The sequence below is a fragment of the Miniopterus natalensis genome, chromosome 10 (genome assembly GCF_054644295.1).
Source record: "Miniopterus natalensis isolate mMinNat1 chromosome 10, mMinNat1.hap1, whole genome shotgun sequence".
Classification (NCBI taxonomy): domain Eukaryota; kingdom Metazoa; phylum Chordata; class Mammalia; order Chiroptera; family Miniopteridae; genus Miniopterus; species Miniopterus natalensis.
Window position 1 is genome coordinate 59,673,282 of NC_142090.1, and position 24,077 is coordinate 59,697,358.

Consider the following 24,077-nt stretch of genomic DNA (forward strand, 5'->3'; position numbering starts at 1 on the left):
GTGGAGATGACACCCCTCCACCAGCAAGTCTCCTCCCCCACATGCCAGCACTGTTGCCTTACTGGCCACCTTTCATCCTGCCTAACCCAGTCCACTTTCCCCTTCACCTCTTATTTAACCCTTTTGTTTCTAGTTGGGAGAACACGAGACGTCTGTTCACTTCTTGTAGATAATGTGACATGGGATATATAGGTAGAGTAATTTGATATGTTGACAGGTTGAACCCATGAAAATGACAGGAATTTTATTACAACTTCTTTTTATTTTTGCCTTTATTAATTAGATGTACTTTTTTATTCTACACATTTAGTTTTCTTTTTCTCCTTTTTTGGTGATGGTCTTCTAAATATGATGTTGAACCTGTTCTTAAGGTTTTTTGGTGGGCCTGTTCAGGCATGGTTCATCAACACTTTATTCCTTTAATCTACCTGGAGCTGTGGAATTTAGCCAAAGGCAAGATTTAGTCTTTGCTTGGACCTGAGTGAATCAGAGTGAAAAATCATTTGACACTCTGGTAATCATGGGAATAGTAATTAATTTCCAACTGAATTTACCTTCTCATTTTTTTAACATTTATATTTATTTTCATTCCTGTTGATGACTAGAGAATCATGAAATGTATTCTCTTCAGTACCTTGTAGCTTCCTTGAGATGTGCTGTGTTTCAGCATATTTATTTATTTATTTTGTTTCAGCATGTTTAATAAAAGATACTGTTACACCAGTTTTCTTCACTTTTATAACTGACATTTTTATATTACTTAATATTTTTTTGGGTTGACTGACAGAAAGTCATATAGTTGGGATTTGCTGGGAATAAGAGTCTGAGTGTGTTTATGTTCAGGTACATCTGAATGAAGCATATAATTTCTTTTTTGAAATTTATCTAAATTAGTTTCAAGAAAAGTTATTCTTAAAAGTCAGAACTTCTTCATTTTTTTAAATTTCATTTGAGTGAACCTGAGAGTATTCTGGATTCTGCACTGAAAAGTTTGCATACCATTAGAAATCCTTTGTTGAGTACTATACTTTAACAGAGACAGATGTATAGTCAGTCGGCCCTCATTATCCTTGGGTTCTTCATCTGTGGATTCAACCAACCACAGATTGAAAATATATTTTTTTTAAATCCCAGAAAGTTCCAAAAAGCAAAATCTGAATTTGCCACACACTGAGTACTACGCCGAATTTACCCAAACGAAGTGATGTGTAGGTGTATCCCTGCTATAGCCTATGTGCAGCACTGAGTGACTAGACATATAAAAAAGGAAAAGTAATCCTTTGTCTCTAAATAAAAATAAAAATCCATTACTGTCTTTTTTTCTGTTGAACACTTTTTCACTTTTTTTAGGTCCTACTCAGCTATTAATCATTTTTTATAATATTCTTTTTTGTATATTATTTTGTCTTGTTTTGTTACAGTTACCTCTGAGAATTTTTTTTTATATGGGATACATGGGAGATAAATTTTTAGATTTTGAAATGACCTTAATTTTGTCCACACACATGATTGAAAAAAATTATTTTTTTGGAAGAAAATGGAAGAAATTGCTCAGTTGTTTTCTAGCCTCTTATTTTGTAGGACAGTGTCAGACGCTATTCTCTTTCTCATTTCATCATAAAGTGTGCTTTTAGATATTTTTAGGATTTTTCTCTTTTTACTTGATGTTCTAAATTTCACCAGTTACTTAGAAAAGTCAAACTCTTTACTCCTAGATAATAAGACAAGAATGAAGTATTATTTAATGTTTATCTGCATGAGGTGCTGTGTTACTTGCTATGCCAAGAGCTTTTGAAATTTATTTGTTCTCTAGGAGTTTAAAATAACAGGCAGTTAAAAGGCAGGATTGTAGGATAATATGCCAGTTAAGAGCACAGAGTACGCAAACGAAAGAGCGTCAGAGATGTTCATGCTGTGAGTGGCTCACTTCTTATATCCCTGCAGGAATAGAAAGTATTGACATTTATAGGAGTGGCAATGGAAGCTAGGCACTGTTAGCTAAAGCAGCACTGGCTGTACAGTAATTCTCAATTAGATTTTAATAAGGTTTCCTCACTAGAGTTTTATTTTTTAGCTTTTAAAAACTGAATCATGAGGATGGTGATAGTGATGATGGTTATGATAATGTTTGAAATTGTTTGGCCTTTACTATGTGTCAAGCACTGTACTAGTCATTTTCCTTTTTCATATTTAGTACTGATAAAATATTCATCCCAAGTGTCGTTATTGTCTCTATTTTGTAGATGAGGAATTGATGGTTTGTGAAATAAGTGGCAGAGCCAGGATTTAAACTTAGGTCTGTTGGAATGCAGAACTTGTTGCTTCTAACCACTCCTGCGACTGTTTACTAGTGTAGAGGTGCTGTATACAGTGGGAAGCTCATGCTAGTAAGCCAGTTTTTAGTATCTGCTTCAGTAGTTGTTATATAGTTCTAGAATTAATTGTATTATTTTCCTAAACCTGTTTCTGCCCATTGTGTTTGTTACTGTTATTTATGTTAAGTAAGTAAACTAACGAAATGAAACAAGTTTTTAAAAAAGTTGAATGCCTTGGAAAAACAAAACATATTATTAAAAATAAATTTCCTTTTTAATTTGTTGAAGATGAGATAACTTATAAAAATTGGGGGATATAAAGTAACTAAATGTGATTTGGCATTTGGATTGTTTTTCACTTGCCTTTGTTTCTATTTCACCTTAGAGAAACTGAAACTTGAAATCACATACAATTTATTTGTGATTTGGCTCATGTGAGACTAAGAAGTTAAGACTCCAATCAAATGAAAAGGCATTGGCTTTAAATCAGAAATGACTGAAGTACATTTATACAGTTTTAGTTAAAGTGACAATATGCATGTAAATACACATTTAAATATTTGTTTAACTTTCATCAGTTGTCCAACTAAAAAGTCTTCCACTGAACTCTATCTAGCACTGGTTTGGCAAATTTTGTCTTTAAAAGTACATATAATAGCCTAGCCGGGTGTGGCTCAGCGGTTGAGCGTAGACCTACGATCCAGGCTATCGAGATTTGATTCCCTGTCAGGGCACATGCCCAGGTTGTGGGCTACGCATCCGATCAATGACTCTCTCATCATTGATGTTTCTATCTCTCTCTCTCTCTCTCTCCTTTCCTCTCACTGAAATCAATAAAGATATATTAAAAAAAAAAAGGGGGACATATAATAATACTTTAAGCTTTGCAGGCTATAACGTCTTGGTTTTAACTATTCAGTCTTGCCCTTGTAGCCGGAAGGCAACCATAAGACAATATGTAAACAAAGTCATGTAGCTATGCTCCAATAAAACTTAAGAAACATTGGCCATTGACTAGATTTGGCTCCTGGGCCTGATCTCTGCTCTAGATTTACAGTTCATCAAGTTTGGAGATGTTTTGAGCATCTTTTGTATCCTTAGTAACAGACTGAGCTTTTTCTGTGGTGAATGAGTGCATTCTGGGTTAGGTCAGAGATTTCTGAACAGCTTGAGGACAGAGATGTGCTGGCTAGATTCATAGTGATCTTAGGAGTTCTTTTATAGTCTGCTAGTGGTTTGAAGGATAATGTGGACACTTCATGGTGCCTCATGGTTGTTGGTTTGGCTTCAGAGTGTTTGAAAATCAAGTTTTCTCTTGAGGTTTATCTATAAACTCTCTGCCAGCTGTGAATAGATTGAAACCACTGGAAAAGATCTCTGAGCTAAATAGACTGGAATTTTCACAGGCCATGGACATACACTATAAACTTAGACATATAAATTTTACTTAAGTTTATTATAGCAGTTTTAGCATCTTGCCTAATCATATACAAAGATGTGATAATTGGGTAGCTGGTATTCACAATATAATAGAATCTTGAAACTTTAGAGATGGTAGCAACCTTTAGCTCTAGCCCGCTTTTGTATAGGAAACTGATGCTCAGAGGTATTGAGAGACTAGACTTAAGTCATATGGCTCATTAATAGCAGAGCAGGGAAAGACCATTAAGAAGCTAATTAACTTCGTACCATCTTGTCTTTTTGTATGGTCAAATTTGTACAAAATTTGGATTTATATGCAACCTTTTTAGAACTCATTTTGCAAGTGTGTGTCCTAGATCAGCTATTTAAAGGAACACAGTTATTTAGGGGTATGTTACCTTTAATATTTTCTGTAGTGATGGTAAAAATGCCCCCAAAATTGTTTGATTCATTTCATTAAGCTCGTAAATAGCCTTTAATAGCTTTTAGCCTTCCATCTTAGAACTACTCAGTTTTTGACAGTAATGTAGCTTTTATTTACCCAAATGATTCTGAATAGATTCTTTTAACATACTTTGATTAATTGAGTGAAATGACTTGAATTCATGTTTCTAAATGATGGTGACAGGTTTTTCTAAAGGCTGTACAGTTAATATGTCCACTCCTCAATCACAGTTTTTCCACATGTATTTTTAATTAGTAGTAAATTGTTGTCAAACTGGAGTTGTAGCTTTTGAAAGCATATTTAATAAAACCAAAATGTTTAATTTATAACTTTTATATTTAAAATCTTGTACATGCTATTTTCATTAACCCTTTAAACATTTTTTTCTATTGATTGATTTCAGAGAGAGAGGAAGTGGGGGCAGAGAGAGAGATTGATTGATTGATTTGTTATTCCAATTATTTATGCATTCATTGGTTGATTCTTGTATGTTCCCCGACTGGGAATCGAACCCACAACCTTGGCATATAGGGATGATATTCTAACCAACTGAGCTATCTGGCCAGGGCTTTCATTAACTCTTAATACATAGTATATGGAATAATTGTCATCATAAATAATAGAAGCAACAAAAATATCTAGTTTTATAATAATTTTATAAACACTAAATTGCATTTTTTTCCAACTGAGAAGCTAAAGAAATTATTACTCTCACCTATTAATGAATTTAGATATATTTCTTTTTTCTTCAAGCTCAAAATATTCCCTGAAAGAACTGTTTATAAGTGCTGACCTACTTACTATTTCAGGTATTCTTGCCTCTTCATACCTGTATCTATCTTCAGCCTTAGGTAGGCTTCTGAACCCCATATTATAGAAGAGTGGAACTTGTTTTAGCTCTGCTCATCTCTTTTGTAAGGCACCTGTAGACTCAGAGTCTAGTGTTCTTTTGCTTCTAAAACATTTTCCTTTTTTCCCTGTTAATCTATAGTTTTCTTTACTGAGGTAGAAAGGAGGGGCTAATGGAACGATAGTAAAATTTTGCCATTTTTGTTTGAATTACAGATTTGACTCAGCAGATATTTATTGTCAGCTTTGAGTCAGGCGTGAGTTTATTTAGTCCTGGGAGTTCACTGGCAATAAGCCACAGTCTCTGTTTAGCCTGTGGGGAATATCTGGCCCATGGGCTGTATAAGGCCCATGAAATCATTTGGTCTGGCTCTGCCAAGGCAACTCCAGGCAGGACTCAAAATTCAATAAATCTAGGAGCCTTTTCATTGCAACAGTAATTTTGTATGGCCCTCAAATGATGTTATAAATATCCAAATGGCCCTTGGCAGAAAAAAGGTTCCCCACCCCAGGCTTAGACAGTCAGTCACAGATATTTTTTACTATAATACACGGTACTGTAAACCAGGACTTCCCAGAAAAAATGACATTTGGATTGGGCCTGGAAAGAAAGATGAACATTTGTGAGTGAGACAAGGAGAAGGTATGTTCTAGTTATTGTGAACGTTGTATGCAAGAACAGAGGATGTGAAAGTCTGGGGTTTGTTTGGGGAATTGCACATAGTCTGTACGACTGAAGTATATGCACTGAAAAGTGAATGGGAAGTCATTTTTTCATGTTAGTTGTTAAGAGGCTTATAAGCCAAGCTAATTTGGGACTTTATCCTTGATTTAATGGGGAGCTACCAAAGGTTTTAAAGCAGTGGATTAATGTGATTTTATTTCTGCTTTAGTTAGGAGCTGCAAACGTAGATGTCTTTAGGGACCAGGCAGGTAACATCTATATGAAGCAGGAAATGGTCAGGCCCACAGGACTGGTCAGGCCTTGCCTGGAGCCTTTCACACACAAGCTATTTGGAAACACTCTGTCTGCCAAATCAAACAGAATATTGATGAAATTCAATCGGAAGTTAGACCCCTGCTCAGAGCTATCCCTGAAAGTGTTTTGGAGGATGTTGTACAGTGTTTGGTATACAGTAGGTGAATGGTGTTTGTCAAATAAACACACAGATGGATTGAAGGGTGGGCACGTGTGTTGTGTGCAGATACTCACAGGAGGCTATTAAGATAACTCAAGCAAAAGGTGATACTGCTGAGTTAAGACACAAAATTGAGAAAGGAGAAGAATAGGTAGATGTGAGAAATACTGAAATGGTAGAATTCATCAAGATTTGATTACCAGTTACATCTGAAGAGAGGGAAGAATTAAAGATGACTTTGAGATTCTGGCTTGGATTGAATGGGTGGTAATGATATGAATCAAAAGAGAGAGAACATGGGACAAGGAACACCTCTGGGAGAAGATACTGATTTTAGGCAGGGGATGAGCAATTATTTAATTCTTTCTATGCTAAGGCACTATCATGACTGTCCTTTGAGAGGGTATTGTTTTGGGACATTTATTTATTTATTTATTTATTGACAGAAATTGTTCCACAATCCTATTTTTAAGGAAAATCCCAGTCCTGTCTACAAGAATTCCTTTAACCTATCTATATCTGTGGCTGTGTCTTATTTTTCAGGCATAAATCCTATTTAGAGACTTTAATTTTTCTAATAAGGTATCAATCCTACATTGTTGGTTGTCAAAGGATATAATTTTTCTCACTCTCTGTTTTTACTAGAGAATATCATCTCGCTATATTACTGGTTTTACTTTTCTGACAAATTGCCTTATATCTGTCTATATCTCTCTCTATATAATATATATCACATCACTCTGTCATTATCTCCTCAATTAGTATTAAAAGGCTCTATAAGAAGCAAATGGAATCCATAAATCCGTTAATGTATTTTCTGTAAGGTTTTGTCAAGGGTGTTGTGCCTTAGGAGATGGAGGTCATTGTCTCCTTATCAAGACTGGCAAAATTTTCTCTCTGAACTTAAGCCTAGAAAAACGGATTTTTGCCCCCTCCCCCCCAGCCTTGAGTTATTGGTATGTATTGATATTATGGACACTGATTGTATACTGTGGCCCTATTTGCTTTTGTTGCTGGACTTAGAGAATCAAATTTATAATCAGATAACAGTTGTAAGAAACCTGGCATAATTGTGGTGTACCAAAGTACACCTTTCACCTGTTCTTACTACTTTATTTTACTTCTACCTTAATCTTTTTATTAAAATGTTTTCTCTGTGATTGTATTTATTTTGTTAGACATCACAGATCGTTTTTAGTAGTGAGATATTGTAATTAAAATAATAACAATTCTCTTTTATTATTTTAACTGACTTAGAATTAAAGGGAGTAAAATCAGGTTTAGTCACATATCTCAAGTGTGTAAATTAATGAATTTTTACAAAGTGAACATAATTATGTAATTACCTGCTAGAAGTAGAACATTGTTAGTGCTCTGGAAACTTTCTTCCTGCTGCATCCCTGTCATTATTCTCCCAAGGTAATCACTGCTCTGGCTTTTGTCTCTCAAGTTAGTTTTACCTGTTTTGAACTTAACATAAGTGGAATCATATAGTATGCCCTTTTTCTGGCTGACTTTTTTTTGTCCAATATCATGCTTTTGAAATTTAGATGACACATTTTCATTGCTATAGTATTTCATTGTATAATTATGTCACACTTTATCCATTTATTTCTCCATAGATAATTGTGTTGCTTCAGTATTTTTTCCTATTACAAATAATGCTGCAAGGATTTTGTATGCATTTCTGTTAGATATATATCTAGGACTTAGTGATATAGAGTAAGTGTGGGTTGAGTTTCAGTAATGGTACAGCTTTCCAAAGAGACTGTATCAATTTCCCCTTCCTCAAATACTGAATTGAATGTTTCATTTGCTCTACATTTTTGCTAACATTTGTTGATGTAATTTTTAAAAAATATTTTTAGCTTTTCTGAATGTTTGTTTTGGTGCCATATCATAGTTTTAATTTCCTTTCTTGAATGCCTAATTGGAGTGCTTATTACTATTTATTGGCCAGTTGGATATCTTCTTTGTCAAGCATCTGCTCAAGCATTTTGCCCTTATTTTTATTCTGTTCTGTTGACCTGTTTATGTATCCTTATGCTGACACTGTCTTATTGCTCTAACTTTGTAAACTTTTACCTGTTTTAGTATACGTCCCCCAGCATCGCTCTTCAAGATATTCTTGACTGTTCGTAGCCCTTTGGGTTTCCACATAAATTTTAAATATATCTTTATTGATTTCAGAGAGCGGAAAGGAGAGGGAGAGGGAGAGCTAGAAACATCAATGATGAGAGTCATTGATCAGCTGCCTCCTGCATGTCCCTGACTGGGGATTGAGCCTGCAACCCGGGCATGTGCCCTGACCAGGAATCGAACCCCGATCGTCTGGATCCTAGGTCGACGCTCAACCCACTGAGCCACACCCAGCCGGGCTCCGCATAAATTTTAGAAGCTTTAGTGATTTTGTCAGATACAATCAATTTAAAAAATGCTGCTGAGATTTCAATTAGAATTTCACTTATTCTAGGAAATTATTTTGTGAGAACTGGTATCATAACTATATTGAAGATTTTAGTCTTTTTCATGGTATATACCTTCTTGTATTTAAGTCTTCTTTATTTTTGCTCAGTTTTGTATTATATATTTTTATTAGATTTGTTCCCAGGTATTTGTTTTATTGAAATGGGATTTTAAAAAATTCATTGTCTAACTTTTTGTCCTTAATATATAGAAATTAATTTTATTTTTTGAAATTCTACTTTTTATCTATATTATACCTTTTATCTTTTTAAAATTTATCTTTATTGTTGAAAGTATTACAGAAGTACCCCCGCTTTTTTTCCCCATTGACCCTCTACACCCCCCCCACCCCCACCCAGACCCTCACTACACTGTCTTCTGTGACCATGTCCATGAGATACGCATATATGCACATAAGTTCCCCGGTCAATAACCTTTTTATCTTTAAAATTGGTATCAACTTTTAATTCTTAAATTCTTAGTTTTATCTATAGATTCTTTAGTATTTTCTACCTACACAATCCTGTTGCTGTTATTAATGACTCTCATTTCTTCCTAATTCTTTTTCTTTTATTTTTTTTCTTGCCTTATTGTAGAATCAGTAGGGCAACTTACTGCTCATACTATTGATCTGTGAATTTATTGATTATTTTTTCAGCTAGCATGAATTTATTTAGCACTTAGTTTGTCTCCTTTAAAGACACCCATATCTAACTTTCTATTTTATTTAATAGTGAACTGAATTCAAAGCTGCAAGATACTTTAGAACAAATTGAGGTAAGAAGGATTGTATCAGAAGTTAATTGGCTTTTTCTTTTTAGAGGTTTTTAAATAGCATAGATACATCTTATGTTTTGACTTTTATGTTATTACCAGTGCTTCTAGATCACTATGCTGTATTTGTTGTTTTTCATTTGGAAAATCTGTGCATGGTCAAGTTAATGTTAATCTACTTGTAAATGCAGTAATGCTTTTGGAATTACGGTATCTGAAAACAGTATTTGAAAATATCACCATATCCAGAAAGATCCCCAAACTTTTAGTCATAGGTATGTTATCATGTAAATTATAACCAAAGTGCTTACCATGTGAATTATTTTTTGATTATCAACTATTACTTTTTAGTTTAGTGAGTAAATTTATTTAAGAATAATTATTGGCTGATGAAAACACTTCTAAATTCCTAACCTCATAATAATATTTTATACAATTCATCAGAAAGGAAAAGATATGTCATTGTTAGTATGGAGTCTTGCTTTCCCTCCTACATTTATTCAGAGTTTCTTTCTTTCGTTGGCAATCTTTATAAAGCAGGATATTCATTTTTATAAATTTAATAAGAATTATTTGGTTTTCTTGTATTTTATTGTTGTTCTGATAAAATTGAGGCTGGACTTTCAAATGACCTTTTCTGAAAGTAGCTTTTTTATCATAAATGCAATTATTTACTAATTGTAAGAATGACTGTTTGATAAACATAAAGATAACTACTTTGAAAATCCTTTAAGTAAATAATCACCTCAATATTTTAATGAGGATCTTCTTATGAAAGCTCTGTATTTATTCACTCTTAATATGCAATAGTTTCTGTATGTATGTAGAAAAGTCATTTTAAAATGAAATAGAAATCCATAAATAAAGTTGTATTTAGATATAAAAGTAAGGTATGTATTTTAAGGTCAATGTAGTTTTGTTGAGAATTACTTTTCAGTGATTACAATAGGATTGTTTTATTATTTTTTAATAGTCCTACAAATTCAATTCATATAATTGTAGGATTTTAGTAGGTGTTTGAGGAAACCGAGATAAGTAAAAATAAAAACCTAAAATTTCTTTTGTAGCTATTATACTGATTTTGTGTCTCTTGAAACACTAGACATGCTTTTTTAGAAACATCTTAATAACATCTCAGTAAAACGTGATTATAGTTGGTAACAAATGAGAATTAAAATTTATTTATATTTTTATTTAAATTTGTTTTTGATTGTTAAGTGTTATAGTAAATTGGTTTAGATAGTAATTAAAAGTGAGAAATTAGTCTCAATATTTTTTCATTGCCTTGAAAACATAATTCTTTAACCACCTCTTGCCTCCTCTTTTAATTACATAGGAACAGTTGGATGTGGCTCTTTCTAAAATCTGCAAGAATTTTGACATTAATCATTATACCAAAGTTCAACAAGCCTATCGACTTCTTGGAAAAACACAGGTTAGTTTTGAAAGGTTGTTTGCTTTCTTAAAAATCAGAAATCTGTTAATATTCATGATTTCTTAAGTCTGAATATTATTAGTATAATGTCCTTAAAGTTTCTTTAACAAAGTAAATTTTTTAGCTGTATTCACAGTAGTATCATGTTGTTCACATAGGCTCAGAGTATATATAGTGTGATTAAAACATTACAGAAATGTTTTGACCTTTGAACTGGTTGTCAGGTTTAATATTTTCACAATTTTATGTAGGTTTTAAAACAAGTATATTATAAGGTGATTCAATGGGAGAGGGTTTGTAGTCTTTTTTACTTCACCTTTTGGCCCTGAAGGAGAACTTCTTAATTTGGAGCTTCATGATTCCTAGATAGGCCTGCATGGCTCCCTCAGAGTGGTGTGTTGACTTTCATGCACTGTGCACATTTGTTGGTAAAACAGGTAAGCTACATTTATTAGATTTTTTTCAAAGGATTCCCTTATCCCCACAATGTCCTTAGTACTCCCTAGATGCTTGGCTTTATATTTACTACTCAGTGGTGTCCTTGAAAAACTTGAAAAAGGGGCCGTGGTTGGAAAGTTAATTTTACCTTCTGTGTGTATAGTATTATACAGTATCTACAGAACATCTAAACACAATAGTTGTGTTTTCTTCCATTAAATGGTCTTTTGCCTTAGAAAGAAAATTAAGACTTTACCAAATCATTTAAACTGTTTACATTTTAAAATCTGAGTAAAGAAATTTGTATTTTTTAATTTACTTTATTAATTTCATATCTTAAGCTATATCTACAAAAAAATATAAGAAAGAAGACACTTGGTAACTTTAAGGGACATGTTGAAAGACTTTTGAAAATATGATTATAACTTCTAATTTTCTCCATTAAAGAAATTCTTCATTGGTTAAATATATATTGGTACCTACTTTGTGCATTGCTTCAGGCACCTGAATATAGACCTTCATGTATCTTACCTTCTAGTTAAGGAGACAGACATTAAAGAAATAAAAGAATATAATGTCAGGTGATAGCAATTTCTATAAAGAATATCTATCAGGGTAAGTGGATAGGGTGATGTAAAGTACTGATATATATAAGATGGCCAGGAAAGGCTTCTCTGAGAAGGTGACCATTGAGAAGCATCCTGAACTCTGTAAGGGAATGAGAGCAGAGGGGATCCAAAAGCATGATTATGCCAGACATATTCAAGTGAACAGAATGGCTACAGTCATAAATACAGACCAACAGAGCAGTTTCATGATTCAGATTTATCTTAAGTTGTATGATGTTGTGGTTATTTGCAGATAATCAACATTACAATTATAATTCTGTATATAACAGTTATCTTTGTGCTATAGCTATAATCGGTAAAGATTTTCAAATCTGTTGAAATTTATTCATTTTAATAACAAAAAAATTATGTTATATATTTTCTTTTCCATAGACAGCAATGGATCAACTTCATATGCACTTCACTCAAGCCATTCATAATACTGTGTTCCAAGTTGTTCTTGGTTATGTGGAACTATGTGCAGGAAACACAGATACAAAATTCCAAAAGCTGCAATATAAGGATCTCTGTACAGTATGTAGCAACTTAATTGCTTTTCATATGTCTCTCTTAGTTTTTAAATTCACATCCCACTTTTCTTAGCACCTTTTATTTGAAGATGCTACTAAAATAGAAACAAATATGATTGCCAAAAGATTTTTTCTCCTATATTCTTTTCCTTATAGAGCAACTGGAAGATTCAGTCACAGTCACACAGAGGGTGAAAGTTGATGAGACAGTACAGATTTGCGGAGTGCAGTAGCTTCTAAATGGACTTTCCACCCTCTCATAGCTTCTTTACTGTCTTTCTCAGGCTCCTAATTCTATTCTCTGATTGTGTCTGAGGTGCTTCTAAGCAATCATCTTTGCTGTTTTTTTCATACACATTTCAATTCAGTCTTTTCGAGTAAATAAATGCTGTTTCTGTCAGCATCTGTTACCAGTTTTGGGGTTTTTTAAATCTTTTTATTTTTAAAGAAACAGATCTATAGGTGAGAAGTGAACTGAACTGGGCTTTGTTTTAGAATTGGTTCTACTGTGGATCGATGTGGTGTGAGGAAAAGAGAATGATGAACTCTCGAGAATGGTGGTGTCATTTGCTTTTACAAGGAAGACTGGTCTGTAGTGGAAATTCACGAATTCTGTTTGATATCTACTAATATTCAAGTGGACTTGTTGCAGAGACACTTGGATAAAAGAATCTAAGGAGGTCAGAGTTGACATTCTAGATTTGGGAGTCATTAGCATCGAATTGAATTTAAAGCCATGATGCTAGATAAGAAGATTGGGGGAGTGGATATAGATATAGAAGACATGAGATCCCCTGGGCCTTGTGACATTCAGGGCAGAAGAGACCAATAAGAGGCTGAGAAAAAGCAGCTTGCTGAGTAGGAAAAAAGCAAGAGGTGGTGGTGTCACAGTAGCCCACAGAAGGAAGTGATTCAAGAAGAATGGACTGTAAATCTCTCTCAGATGCTTCTGAGAGTCTGAATAAGGTGGTACCACAGAACTGACCACTTGATTTGACACTGGGGGTGGTCATTGTTCATGTTGGTCTCTAATTCTAGCCTAAGGTTTCTCACTGGAAACTTTCATAAGTTTTCTCTAATATCACCTCAGGAAATAACAGTTCTGGGAAGTAGGTATCAATTCTCTACTGTAATTATGTTCAGGAATTCATGTGAAATTAAGCTTATCTTTATTCTCCAACTAGTTAGCTTAGGAGGGGAAAAGTGGAGGGAACCCTGAGAAGTTTAATAAATAAGTTGACAAAAGGAAATTTAAACATGTTTTCCTGATGAGAACACATATCCAGGATCTAGAATGGCACAACTCATGCCAGGGAGATAATTCAGGAAGGAACCTTGTATTAGAATGTAAGGTTCTTAATTTTTCAGCATGTGGCAATGGGAGTCATTTTCGTTCTGATTAGCAGTAACTGATAATAATTATTGTGGTCGTACTAGGGTGAGAGTGTATGTGGCTATGGAGTGTCAGGTAAGAAAGAAGCAGCAGAGCCCTCAGGAAATATGGATAGGGCAACGATTTTGAAGCTTTGTCATCTCATGGTACATACAAACTCATTACTACAGTTCTGCGGCACACCAAAAAATACCTTTTTGCCAATCTGACAAAGAAAAAATAGGTATAATTTTGATTCATTCACACTGGACAGCTATTGTTATGTTGACTGTTGTCATTTTTTTATTGGATAGTCTAAAGAGGTCTGTGCCCCTGAATGAACAGTCAAGTATTGCATGTTTCAAAAATTCTTGCAGCACACCGGTTGAAAATCACTGCTATAGGGTGCTGACTGGGAGATTTTAGAAGTGAGAAGAAACAGCCAAGGCATTTAGTAGGTCTTCTCTGTACCATGGCGATATTTTGAAGGAAGTCCTTGATTGTAGATAGTTTAAATATAACATTAAAAATGAAATAATTGAGATGATACACTGATTGGAGTTGACAAAAGGATGGAGTTCCTGTAAATGAAACAACTGACTTTCCTTCAAGTGGAGAGAGTCATCTTCGTGCTCTTATTCATGGTATTCATTTAAACCATTGCCAATACCAGCCTATTACTATATGGACTAGTATGAAATTGAACTGATTTTTATATCCTTTTATAAAGAAGTCGGGGGCAAGATTTGTGTTGTTTTTATTTACTCTGGTAAGCAGAGCACTTCAAAGATCTTAAAGCCGGCAGCATTCTGTCCCGTTATGAAATTTCTGCCATTTGTGTCCTGTCACTGTTGCTCTGAGTTTAAACATTTAGTTGGCTTTGAGCTTTTTGAAGCCATTTTGCAAATGAATGTCCTTATTTTCCTTTCTTTACTAAACCATGTTTTTGAAATGATTTAATTGGAAGCACAGTTTTTCTTCTTATAGTTTATCTTTTAGTCTGGTTTCCCTGTTTTTTCTTGAATGTATTGACTTACAGTTTTTAGATTAGTAATTTAGGTTCTTTTAAAAAATGAGCACATTATTTTGAAGCACAAATAAACTACTAATACTTAGCACAACATTTTCAAATCAGAATTAAGCCCCATTCATTTCTGGAAAGAGCCAATGAAAAGAGGCATAGTGGTCGTTTTGTGTACTTTAAAAATTTAGTCTTGTTTGTGATTGCATTTCCATTTCCATGTACCTTGCATGTTTACCCCAGTTTGTGGAGAGACTTAAAGACACCAAGTAGTGATCTTGTAGAGGAACCCTTTGTAGGTTATTCAAAAGTTTATGAAGTGTGCATCAGTTAAAAATATTTTTTTTACCAAAGTTTTTTGGCAGCCTGATGGATGTCCCTGGGGAGCTTATTTCAAAATGTTGATTAGGCTGTTATTGATTAATTTTATGATAACAAAGCTGGGTAAGCTGGCTGAAGTTTTTCCAGCCATTTTTCAGTTGTTCATATACAAATGATCTTAATGAATCTTGAGTACTGTTTTTGAAATAAACTTAATAATATTATAATACTTTGGGGGGAAATGTACTGCTTCTTTTGAAAAAACTCTCTGAAATCATTTCAATATTTGTTTTCTCAGAGTCTGGCACATCTGAGGTGTTTAGTATATGTTTCTTGAGTAAATTGGATTGTCCTCTTTGTTTCTAACTGGTATGGTGTTGAAACATTTCAAATTTGATTAAGTGGGAGGGAAAGAAACGTGGAGCACCTGTGTGTCATGAACTTTCATAGCTGCTTTATATGCAATCATCATAGAAAGAGAAACTAGAGACTGGCCTAGTGTTCCATTCTTCTAGGCTTTTAAATTTTCGTTTTTATAAATAATACCTTTTAATACCAAATTTTAATTCAATGTCAATTTTTGAAGGTCAATAAATATCTTTAGTGAGATTGCTGTTGAAGATATTTTGAGTCATAATTAGAAAGCCTTTCCCTCTATGTTTTCTTCTTGGACTAGTATAGTTTTATTTTTTACACTTAGACCTCTTATGTATTTGGAGTTTATTTTTGTGTATGATGTGATGAGGGGGTCTAATTTTGTTTTTGTCTAACTGACTGTCCAGTTGTTCCAACACTATTTATGAAAAGACTGCCTTCACCTAAGTGAAGTGAGGTGCTATCTTTATTATATACTATATTTTTATATGAAGCTGGATCTTTTTTATTGGTATCTCAGTAAATTAATAAATTACCTTAGGCAGAACTGACATCTTGATGATGCTGAGACATCGCAACCAGGAACAAGGATATAAAGCTGTGTTTGCATTCTCAGAAGCATGTCTTGAAAAAATGCATTTGGGAAATTTACACTGCCACTTTTGAGAACACTTGTCAATTCAGTAATTTTTGTAGACTCTTTGATTCTCTGACTATAATTTGATAAATAGTATATGAACTTATATCCTAATGAATACTAACAGCCATGTTGAAATGAGAATTACTTGAACAAAATGTTCTCGCCATTGAACTTTTTCTTTAGATATGTCAATGGAAGAATTTTTCTTAATTATCTCTAATTCTTGAAAGATTAATGACATAACATTTTATTTTGATTAACTTTATGTTAAAGTAAATGTTATAATTTGAAAGTTGGCTCTTCTCATTTTCTGCAGCACATTACAGCAGACAGCTATATTCCATGCCTTGCCGACTTGTGCAAAGCACTGTGGGAAGTTATGCTGAGCTATTATAGGACTATGGAATGGCATGAAAAACATGACAATGAGGATACCACTTCTACTTCTGGTAGGAAATTACTTTGATTTTTTGTTTTTAATTGTGTTGTAAATATGCCATATTTCTGGAGTAAGGTGAAAGAAAAGGAAGAGCCATTCTTTTAGAATTTCAGGGACTATAGTGACCATAAGTTAAATGTGTTACCAAAGAAAGTGATTCAGCTTCTATAAAAGCTCCATTACCTTTGGAGATTAACTGGGCCAACGGACTTCTTAAGTGACAGAAAGTACCAGTTTACAGGAACATGTGTCAATAGCTGTAAGACTGAATTATTAAGAAAGGGCTTTTATTTATATTTTCATATATTAGTTGTAAACTAGATAAGACATTGATCTGTCCAAATTTACTGTAAAATTAATGCTAATTGTTCAATAGTGTGATGAAGACCTGGGGGTGGGGCAGGTGCGGGGTGGAAGGGGTCAATGGAGTAAAAAAGGGGACATCTGTAATACTTTCAACAATAAAGATAAATTTTAAAAAAATTAAATCTATTTTGCTAATTTTCAAGTTGTACTAATAAAGCTAGATTCTAAGAATTAACTATACTGGTACTTTTCTTCCTGAAAGTATAGCAGGACTTAAAATTTTCATAAAAAAATGATGTTTAAAATGTTTGTCTTTAAATGGAAAATACAACTTTAAATGACTGTGCTGTAGTCAGCTAAATAAAGAACAAATCTTTGAGAAATTATATTAAGTATTATATTTAATTACTTTATTTGTATAATATATCTAAAATGATTATCCTTGAACAGTAACTAAGATTAAATATTCAGAAAACTTTAAAAATTAATAAATGACTTTATTAGCATTTTTTTAAATATGGGCAAAATAAATTATTAGTGCACTACTTTTTTATATTACGTACAATTTATTGTAGGTCGTCAATCAAGTTATTTTAGGAATTTCTACTTCTGAGGTGCTTGATTTCTGTGGTTGGGTGGGTAGAGTAACACTAAATCTTACTGCTTGATTAAACATATGATTTTGGTAGTATAGAAAATGTAAGTTTAATATTTGTGTTGACTCACAAGAAGTTCACAAATATAGAGAGCAAAAAATAAGAGGAAAATTCTATGGAGGGATTTTCATCCTTTTAGAAATACTGTCAGAGATGAGGGGTGAAGGAAGGGAAAGAGAGGGAAAATGGAGAAAAGGAGTGGGTGCTGAACCAGAGTTCTAGATCAGTCTATTTTAAACTAATTCCTATACTCTCATCCCTGTGCTGTCTTGGAGCAGTGAACTTTGTAATCAGATACTTGGCTTCAAATTTTTACTACTATTCACTAAAAGTGAGAGCGTGAAGAAATTACTTTATCTTCTCCAGGTCTCAGTTTGCTCCTTAAAATGATAGGTTAAAAAGCACACAAAAGAAAACATCCCTTAGAGTTACTGTAAAATTTATTTATTGATTGATTTGAGAGAGAGAAGCATTGATTTGTTGTTCCACTTATTTATTCATTCATTGGGTGATTCTTGTATGTGCCCTGACTGGGGAGTGAACCCTCAACTTTGGCATATCAGGACGATGCTTTAAACAACTGAGCTACCCGGCCAGGGCTTCCTGTAAAATTTAGAGAAAATGTAAAGTGCTTATACTGTTTGTTGTTAATATCATCAAAGGAAATGGATCAAGAAGTAATCATAATAATAAAATGTACATAGGCCTTAAAAAAAACTATCACTTTACTTGGGGAATTCCTGGGCTTACTGGGATTCCAGTTTTCCACAAAATATATATGTTTTGGCAACCTTTTTTTTTTCTTCTAGATGTGGAAATTATTAAGACATTTCAGCACCTCTTTTTCCTTTACTAGTACATTATTTAAGGAGAGACCAAAGGAAAAGGAAAGGTTTGGAACAAAATTAACACATACTTAGATGTAAGATAAGAGTTTAGGGGACAATATATTCCTCATAACGGTGAAGCCTGTGTTTTGCTTCAGGCTTATAGCTTACATGTACAGTTGACCCTTGAACAACACGGGTTTGAGTTGCTTGAGTCCACTCCACAGATTTTTTTCAGTAAATACATATAGTGCTGTAAATGTATTTTCTCTTATGATTTTCTTTTTGTTGTAAGAATCCAGTGTATAATACATATAACATACAAACTATGTGTTAATAGACTTTTATGGTATCGCTACGGCTGGCTTCTGGTCAACATTAGGCTATTAGTTAAAACTTGGGGGGTCAAATATTACATATGGATTTTCAACCCTGTTCAAGTGTGAACTATATTATGTATGTATATATGTCTACATATGTATTTTCATTGGGGTGTAGAGTCCAAACTTAAACTCCATTTGAATCTTACATACTTATTCCTTTTTGCTAAAATGACTTGAACCTAATCTGTGTATTTTAAGACTATTTAGGACTCTGATTAAATCTGGCAGTCAGCTGAAAATATCTATGACCCTAACAAATCACTTGTTCACCTGAAAGCATTCCTTTCATATTCACACTAAGGAATAAAAATGTGGGAGTCAGTAATTTAAAAATTATTCTTCACAGAACTTCATAAAGCTGACAGTAAGGCCCCAGCTGTGGGAGTGGTCAGAGGATATTAGGCATGCGTCGGGGGCGTGGTTTGTGCTAGCCTAAGATGAGATAATATCCGCACAGCTTCGCTGTTCCCCAGTTCATTCTCACAAAAGCACAATCTTTTAAATAGAAATGTATACATTTAATATAAATGTATAATATAAATATATAAATGTGTGTATTTCCTATAAATGTGTGTATACTTACAGTTGCTAATTTTAGGGGAAAATTTGTTTTGAAGCAGGTCATTGCTTTAACCTGTTGAACTGGACATTGTTAGATTATTTGTCTGATCTTATGTGTAACATACTTAACATTTCAGGTTCTAAGTTTATCTGTCTTAATAAATGGATTCAATACTAATACCTATTTTTTGACATTGTTTTGGTTGTATTAATATTAAACATATTTTCTATATATACATAGACTTATAACAATAATGAGTCCAAATGAGATTTCTTTTGAAAACAAAAATGTTATGAAGCAAATAAAAAAAATATATGATTTTTTATTTTCAGAAGGGAGTAATATGATGAGTACTGAAGAAGCTAATTTTGATATTGGCTACATTAAAAAGAAATTAGAACATGGACTTACACGAATATGGCAGGTTTGGTTAAAAAATTTTTTTTTTACAAAAGCAATAGAAACCTTCATGTCAAAGTTGTTTTAGAAATTCAGTGTTTAAATTTTCTGTATTTATTTGTATTTCTTGCATTTTAATCACCTTTAGTTTTTCTTTGGAATAAGTCTGTCATTTAATTTAATTTCTATAATTTAGTTGACAGTTCAATTTAGTTGATTACACATGGCAGCAGAAAAAGTTTTTTAATTGGAAAATCTCCATTGGAAATATTTCTGTTTTCCTTAATTACACTTTTTATTTTAGTGTCCTAGCAAATGTATGCTTTCCAAAAGAAATTGCTTCCTTATTGAGATACTCTGTTTATTTTTATTTTATTTATTTGTGTTTTCTTTCCTTTTCTATTAATTTTAAACTAAATTAAAAGGCCAACTACTGGGCTGGAATCTGATATAGAATGAAGAATTTTTTTCTAAGTCAATGATTTTTATGCCTTGAGGGAATCTTACATGTTCATTGGCTAAATGTATATCTTCTTCACTTTTTCTCTTGCAGTTTAGTAGCTCAATTTTTGTTATTTGATATTAAATTTGTTAATTTGTTAAAATTTGTTACTTTCTAGATAAAAGTGTAGTTTCTTTGGAAATAGCTGAGGTTTCTTTTTTGTTTTGTTTTTGGACTTCTTTGAAGGTTAGAAGACTATAGATCCTTTGACCATGTATGGTCTTTTAAAATCTATTTTTTATTTTTCTAATGAGGCTGATTTTTAGTTTGACAATCTTTTATAGGATTTCTTTTGAAAAAGTTATTTAGGTAAATACAGGGTGGGACAAAAGTAGGTTTACAGTTGTGAGTGCATGAAACACAGAATTTATTCTTGTATTATTATTTATTATTGTATTATTTTCCATACAAACAACTGTAGTCCTACTTTTGCCCCATCCTGTATATACTGAAACATAAATTTTCTCAAGAATCACATAGCAACTATAATTTAGTGCTCTTCCAGCTTTTGATAACTTTACATTGAATATGCTATTTGAATTTTTAATTTAATATATAAAGTATATTCATGTGTTAGTTGTAAGAGCTTCAACTTCTGTATTTTCTCAGGATCAAATATGAGTTGTTTCTGATTCAGTTTAATGGACTCTAATTGTGCTTAGTTGAAATTGTAGAATTTGTAGGTTTTCTGGTAATTCATTGCATTTTGAAATATTGACCTGGCATTTAACATAGTTAGTTTCCATTCAGTCAGGCAACCTGATGTCATTCCTGATGTAGGAAAATCTATTAATATACAGTTTGATACAGCTATTGTTATTTAAACATTTGGCTAGCTTAATAAAAGTTGTCATGCTTTTGAATAGAGATTATTGTGTTATAGGTTTCAAGCTTTAGACTATCTTCATCTCCACCACTCTGAAGTCCTTTTTGCATCCCTAGCCCAGATCCTTAACTAGTTCTAGAACAGGACTTTGCATACTTTAGGAACTCATTGAATATTTTTAAATTGAAATCACAAGGCTCAATGCAATTGAAAAAAGCAAAAGCTCTGAAAAACAAATTTTTTTTGATAACACATTTAGCAGGCAAAACCTGACCTGAATTGAATTTGTTTGGTACAACCTAACCAGTATTATCATTAGGTTTTTTATAGTATTTATTTATCCCATTAGAGTAAACATTCATATGTTATAGCAATATTAATGTGTTTTATTTTGGGATACTGCCCCAGACCACACTGGGGGTGTTATATAACATATGCTATATGTACCATAATACATTTCTAACATCTGAAATCCCAAGTTGCAAAGCACAAGTGATCTTGTGACAATTTGTAGACATCATAAATATATAACTTCTAGAGATAATGATAATGATTGGAAAGCATAAGGGGATATTTTACCTTTCTGACATAAAACTAAACTCAAAATCATAATCATTTTGATTTTTGATATAAGTTTTTAGAATTTTTTGGCAGATTTCCCATGCATTTTGACTCAAAAACAAAGGGGGGGGCTATATAAATTATGCTATGCGGAAGACACTATTCGTGGATTTGAGAACATGGTGGTGAACCCATGGTCCTTGACTTCATGGAGCATAAAACCTAACCATATGGAACTTTTGGTCTTCCAAGATTTTCTTTTTCATCCTTAAATATTTGATATGTGAAAAATAACATTTTTTAAAATGCTTATTATTAATGTCTTTTTACTCCAGAGAAATAGGATTACATTATTTATACTTTTTGTGAATTTGAAATTTAATTTACATCCTAGTATACCACCCACTTTTAAAATTCTTTGGGCATTTGAAAAAGAACTCTGTATTTCTTCTTTTTGTTGGTAACTAGGTTCTATATGTATTTAAAGAAAACTTATTATTAATTATATTATTTTAATCTATGTCCTTTTATTGTTGTTTTGTTGGTCTGTGCAATTCTGAGGGAGGAGCTTTAATCTTCCATAATGACTGTAGTTTTGTCAGGCTTTTATTTCTAATAGCTCTTGTTTTTTTATACCTGGATGCTATGTTGATTGATGCTGCAGTACTAATAACCACTTACCTTCTTTGTACATAATTCCCATTATTAATTTTAAAAATAGTTCTTTGTCCTAAGGCTATGAATTCTAATTTGTTTTATTATCACCATTGTTATCTTATTCTGTTCATATTTTCACTTATATTTTCAATATGCAGATGGTTAAGATTTTTACGGGGTCAAACTATTGACCTTTGTTATTTGTGACTTATGTTACATTTATTTTATAAATGTTTTTTCCTTTGTAAAGCTCAGATAAATGTTCACCTGGTAATTATATTTATCTAAACTTTGGATTAATTTCTATATCCCTAATACCTAGAGTAGTGCCTAGAACAATTAATAGGTACTCAGATTATTTTTGCTTATTGAATTTTTAATCCTTTGAAAACATACAAAAACATATTTAGTACATTTCATATTCCTTTTGACATATGATATAAAGGACACCCACCTCCCAGAATCTAGTTCGTTTTTCCTTGACTAGTTGCTGGATAATCTTTTTCTTCCCTCTCTATTTGTGACTCTTCTTTGTAGGAAGGTACGGTGAGCAGAGGAGACTTTGAAGGCAGGTAGACCTGGATTCAAATCTTAGCTTTGTTATCCACTACATTTCTCCTCTTGGGGGTAGCACATGCTTGCTCACCAGGGCTATCCTAGGGTTAACAATTATACATATGTTAATGTTCTTGTAATGATTGAAACAAATTAAATAATCAGAAACAGTGAATTTTAGTGCTGCTTATTAAGCTCTAGTGTGTATATCAGCATTATTTCTGAGTTATTCTATTACATTGATTTCTCTGTATATTGCTAGCATTCTTCTAAAAAAGATTTTAGTATGTTTAATACAGGAAGACAGATATTACAGGTCCTCCAACATTACTTATAACTTTTATTCCATCTTTTCAAAGCTTTATTTTTTTTTAAAGCAATTATTGCCTATTTATTATTTCCAGGAAATTTTAGAATAGTTATTCACAAGAAAAGTTTTGGTGTCGATTTTCGTTAGAATTTCATTGACCCTCTTCATTAATTTGAACAAATTGACATCTTTCCATTACTCAGTCACCATCCTGGTTCCTTGACTTGCAATTTATTGAAATTTCTTTTATTTTCCATTAGAGTTGTTAGTTTTTTATATAGCTCTGATATTTCTTACTAAAGTTATTTCTAAGTATATTTTTGATATCTATTTTAAATGGAATATCTCCATTTTAAGGTACTACAGCAGGTATACATGAAAACTATTTTTATATATTGTATATGATCAGTTCAATAGTTGTCTTATTAATTCTGGTAATTTTTAAATAGATTATTTTGGGATTTTTAGTTTATCAAGCTATGCAAAAATATGAAGTTTTTATCTTCATTTTTTGTATGAGGATATAATTCTTATATTGCATGTGTGGATGTATGTGTTAATAGTGATGATCATAGCCATTACTGTATTATATCTGATGTTCATGGAATTATCTCTGTGATATCACCCTAAGGATACTGGCTGTTGGCCTAAATAGATATTCTTTATCAGTTAAGTACGTATTCCTGTCTCATTTTAATGTGTAACTATAGAATAAATGGTTTTAAAACTTATTTTCTATATTTTAGGTTTACTTAAAAACTTTTTTTTTTTTTACAGGATGTTCAGCTAAAAGTAAAAACCTACTTGCTTGGAACTGACTTGTCTATATTTAAATATGATGATTTCATCTTTGTTTTGGATATAATCAGCAGGTAGTGTTTGAGGTCTTGTCTTAGTCTTTAATTTGATTCATTCAACAGTGATAATTAAAGGAGTCATTATTC

General features: G+C 32.6%; 1 protein-coding gene across 2 annotated transcripts in view; it reads left to right on the top strand.

The window, feature by feature from the left end:
• VPS50 (VPS50 subunit of EARP/GARPII complex) overlaps positions 1-24,077 on the top strand; it is a 96,567-nt gene that overhangs the window by 31,818 nt on the left and 40,672 nt on the right. For both annotated transcript variants that reach the window (XM_016218838.2, XM_087821158.1), the window contains 6 exons: positions 9,371-9,413; positions 10,747-10,845; positions 12,285-12,425; positions 16,467-16,599; positions 19,656-19,747; positions 23,911-24,005. In XM_016218838.2, coding sequence (XP_016074324.1) covers positions 9,371-9,413; positions 10,747-10,845; positions 12,285-12,425; positions 16,467-16,599; positions 19,656-19,747; positions 23,911-24,005 — 603 coding nt within the window. The remainder of the gene's footprint in view (positions 1-9,370; positions 9,414-10,746; positions 10,846-12,284; positions 12,426-16,466; positions 16,600-19,655; positions 19,748-23,910; positions 24,006-24,077) is intronic.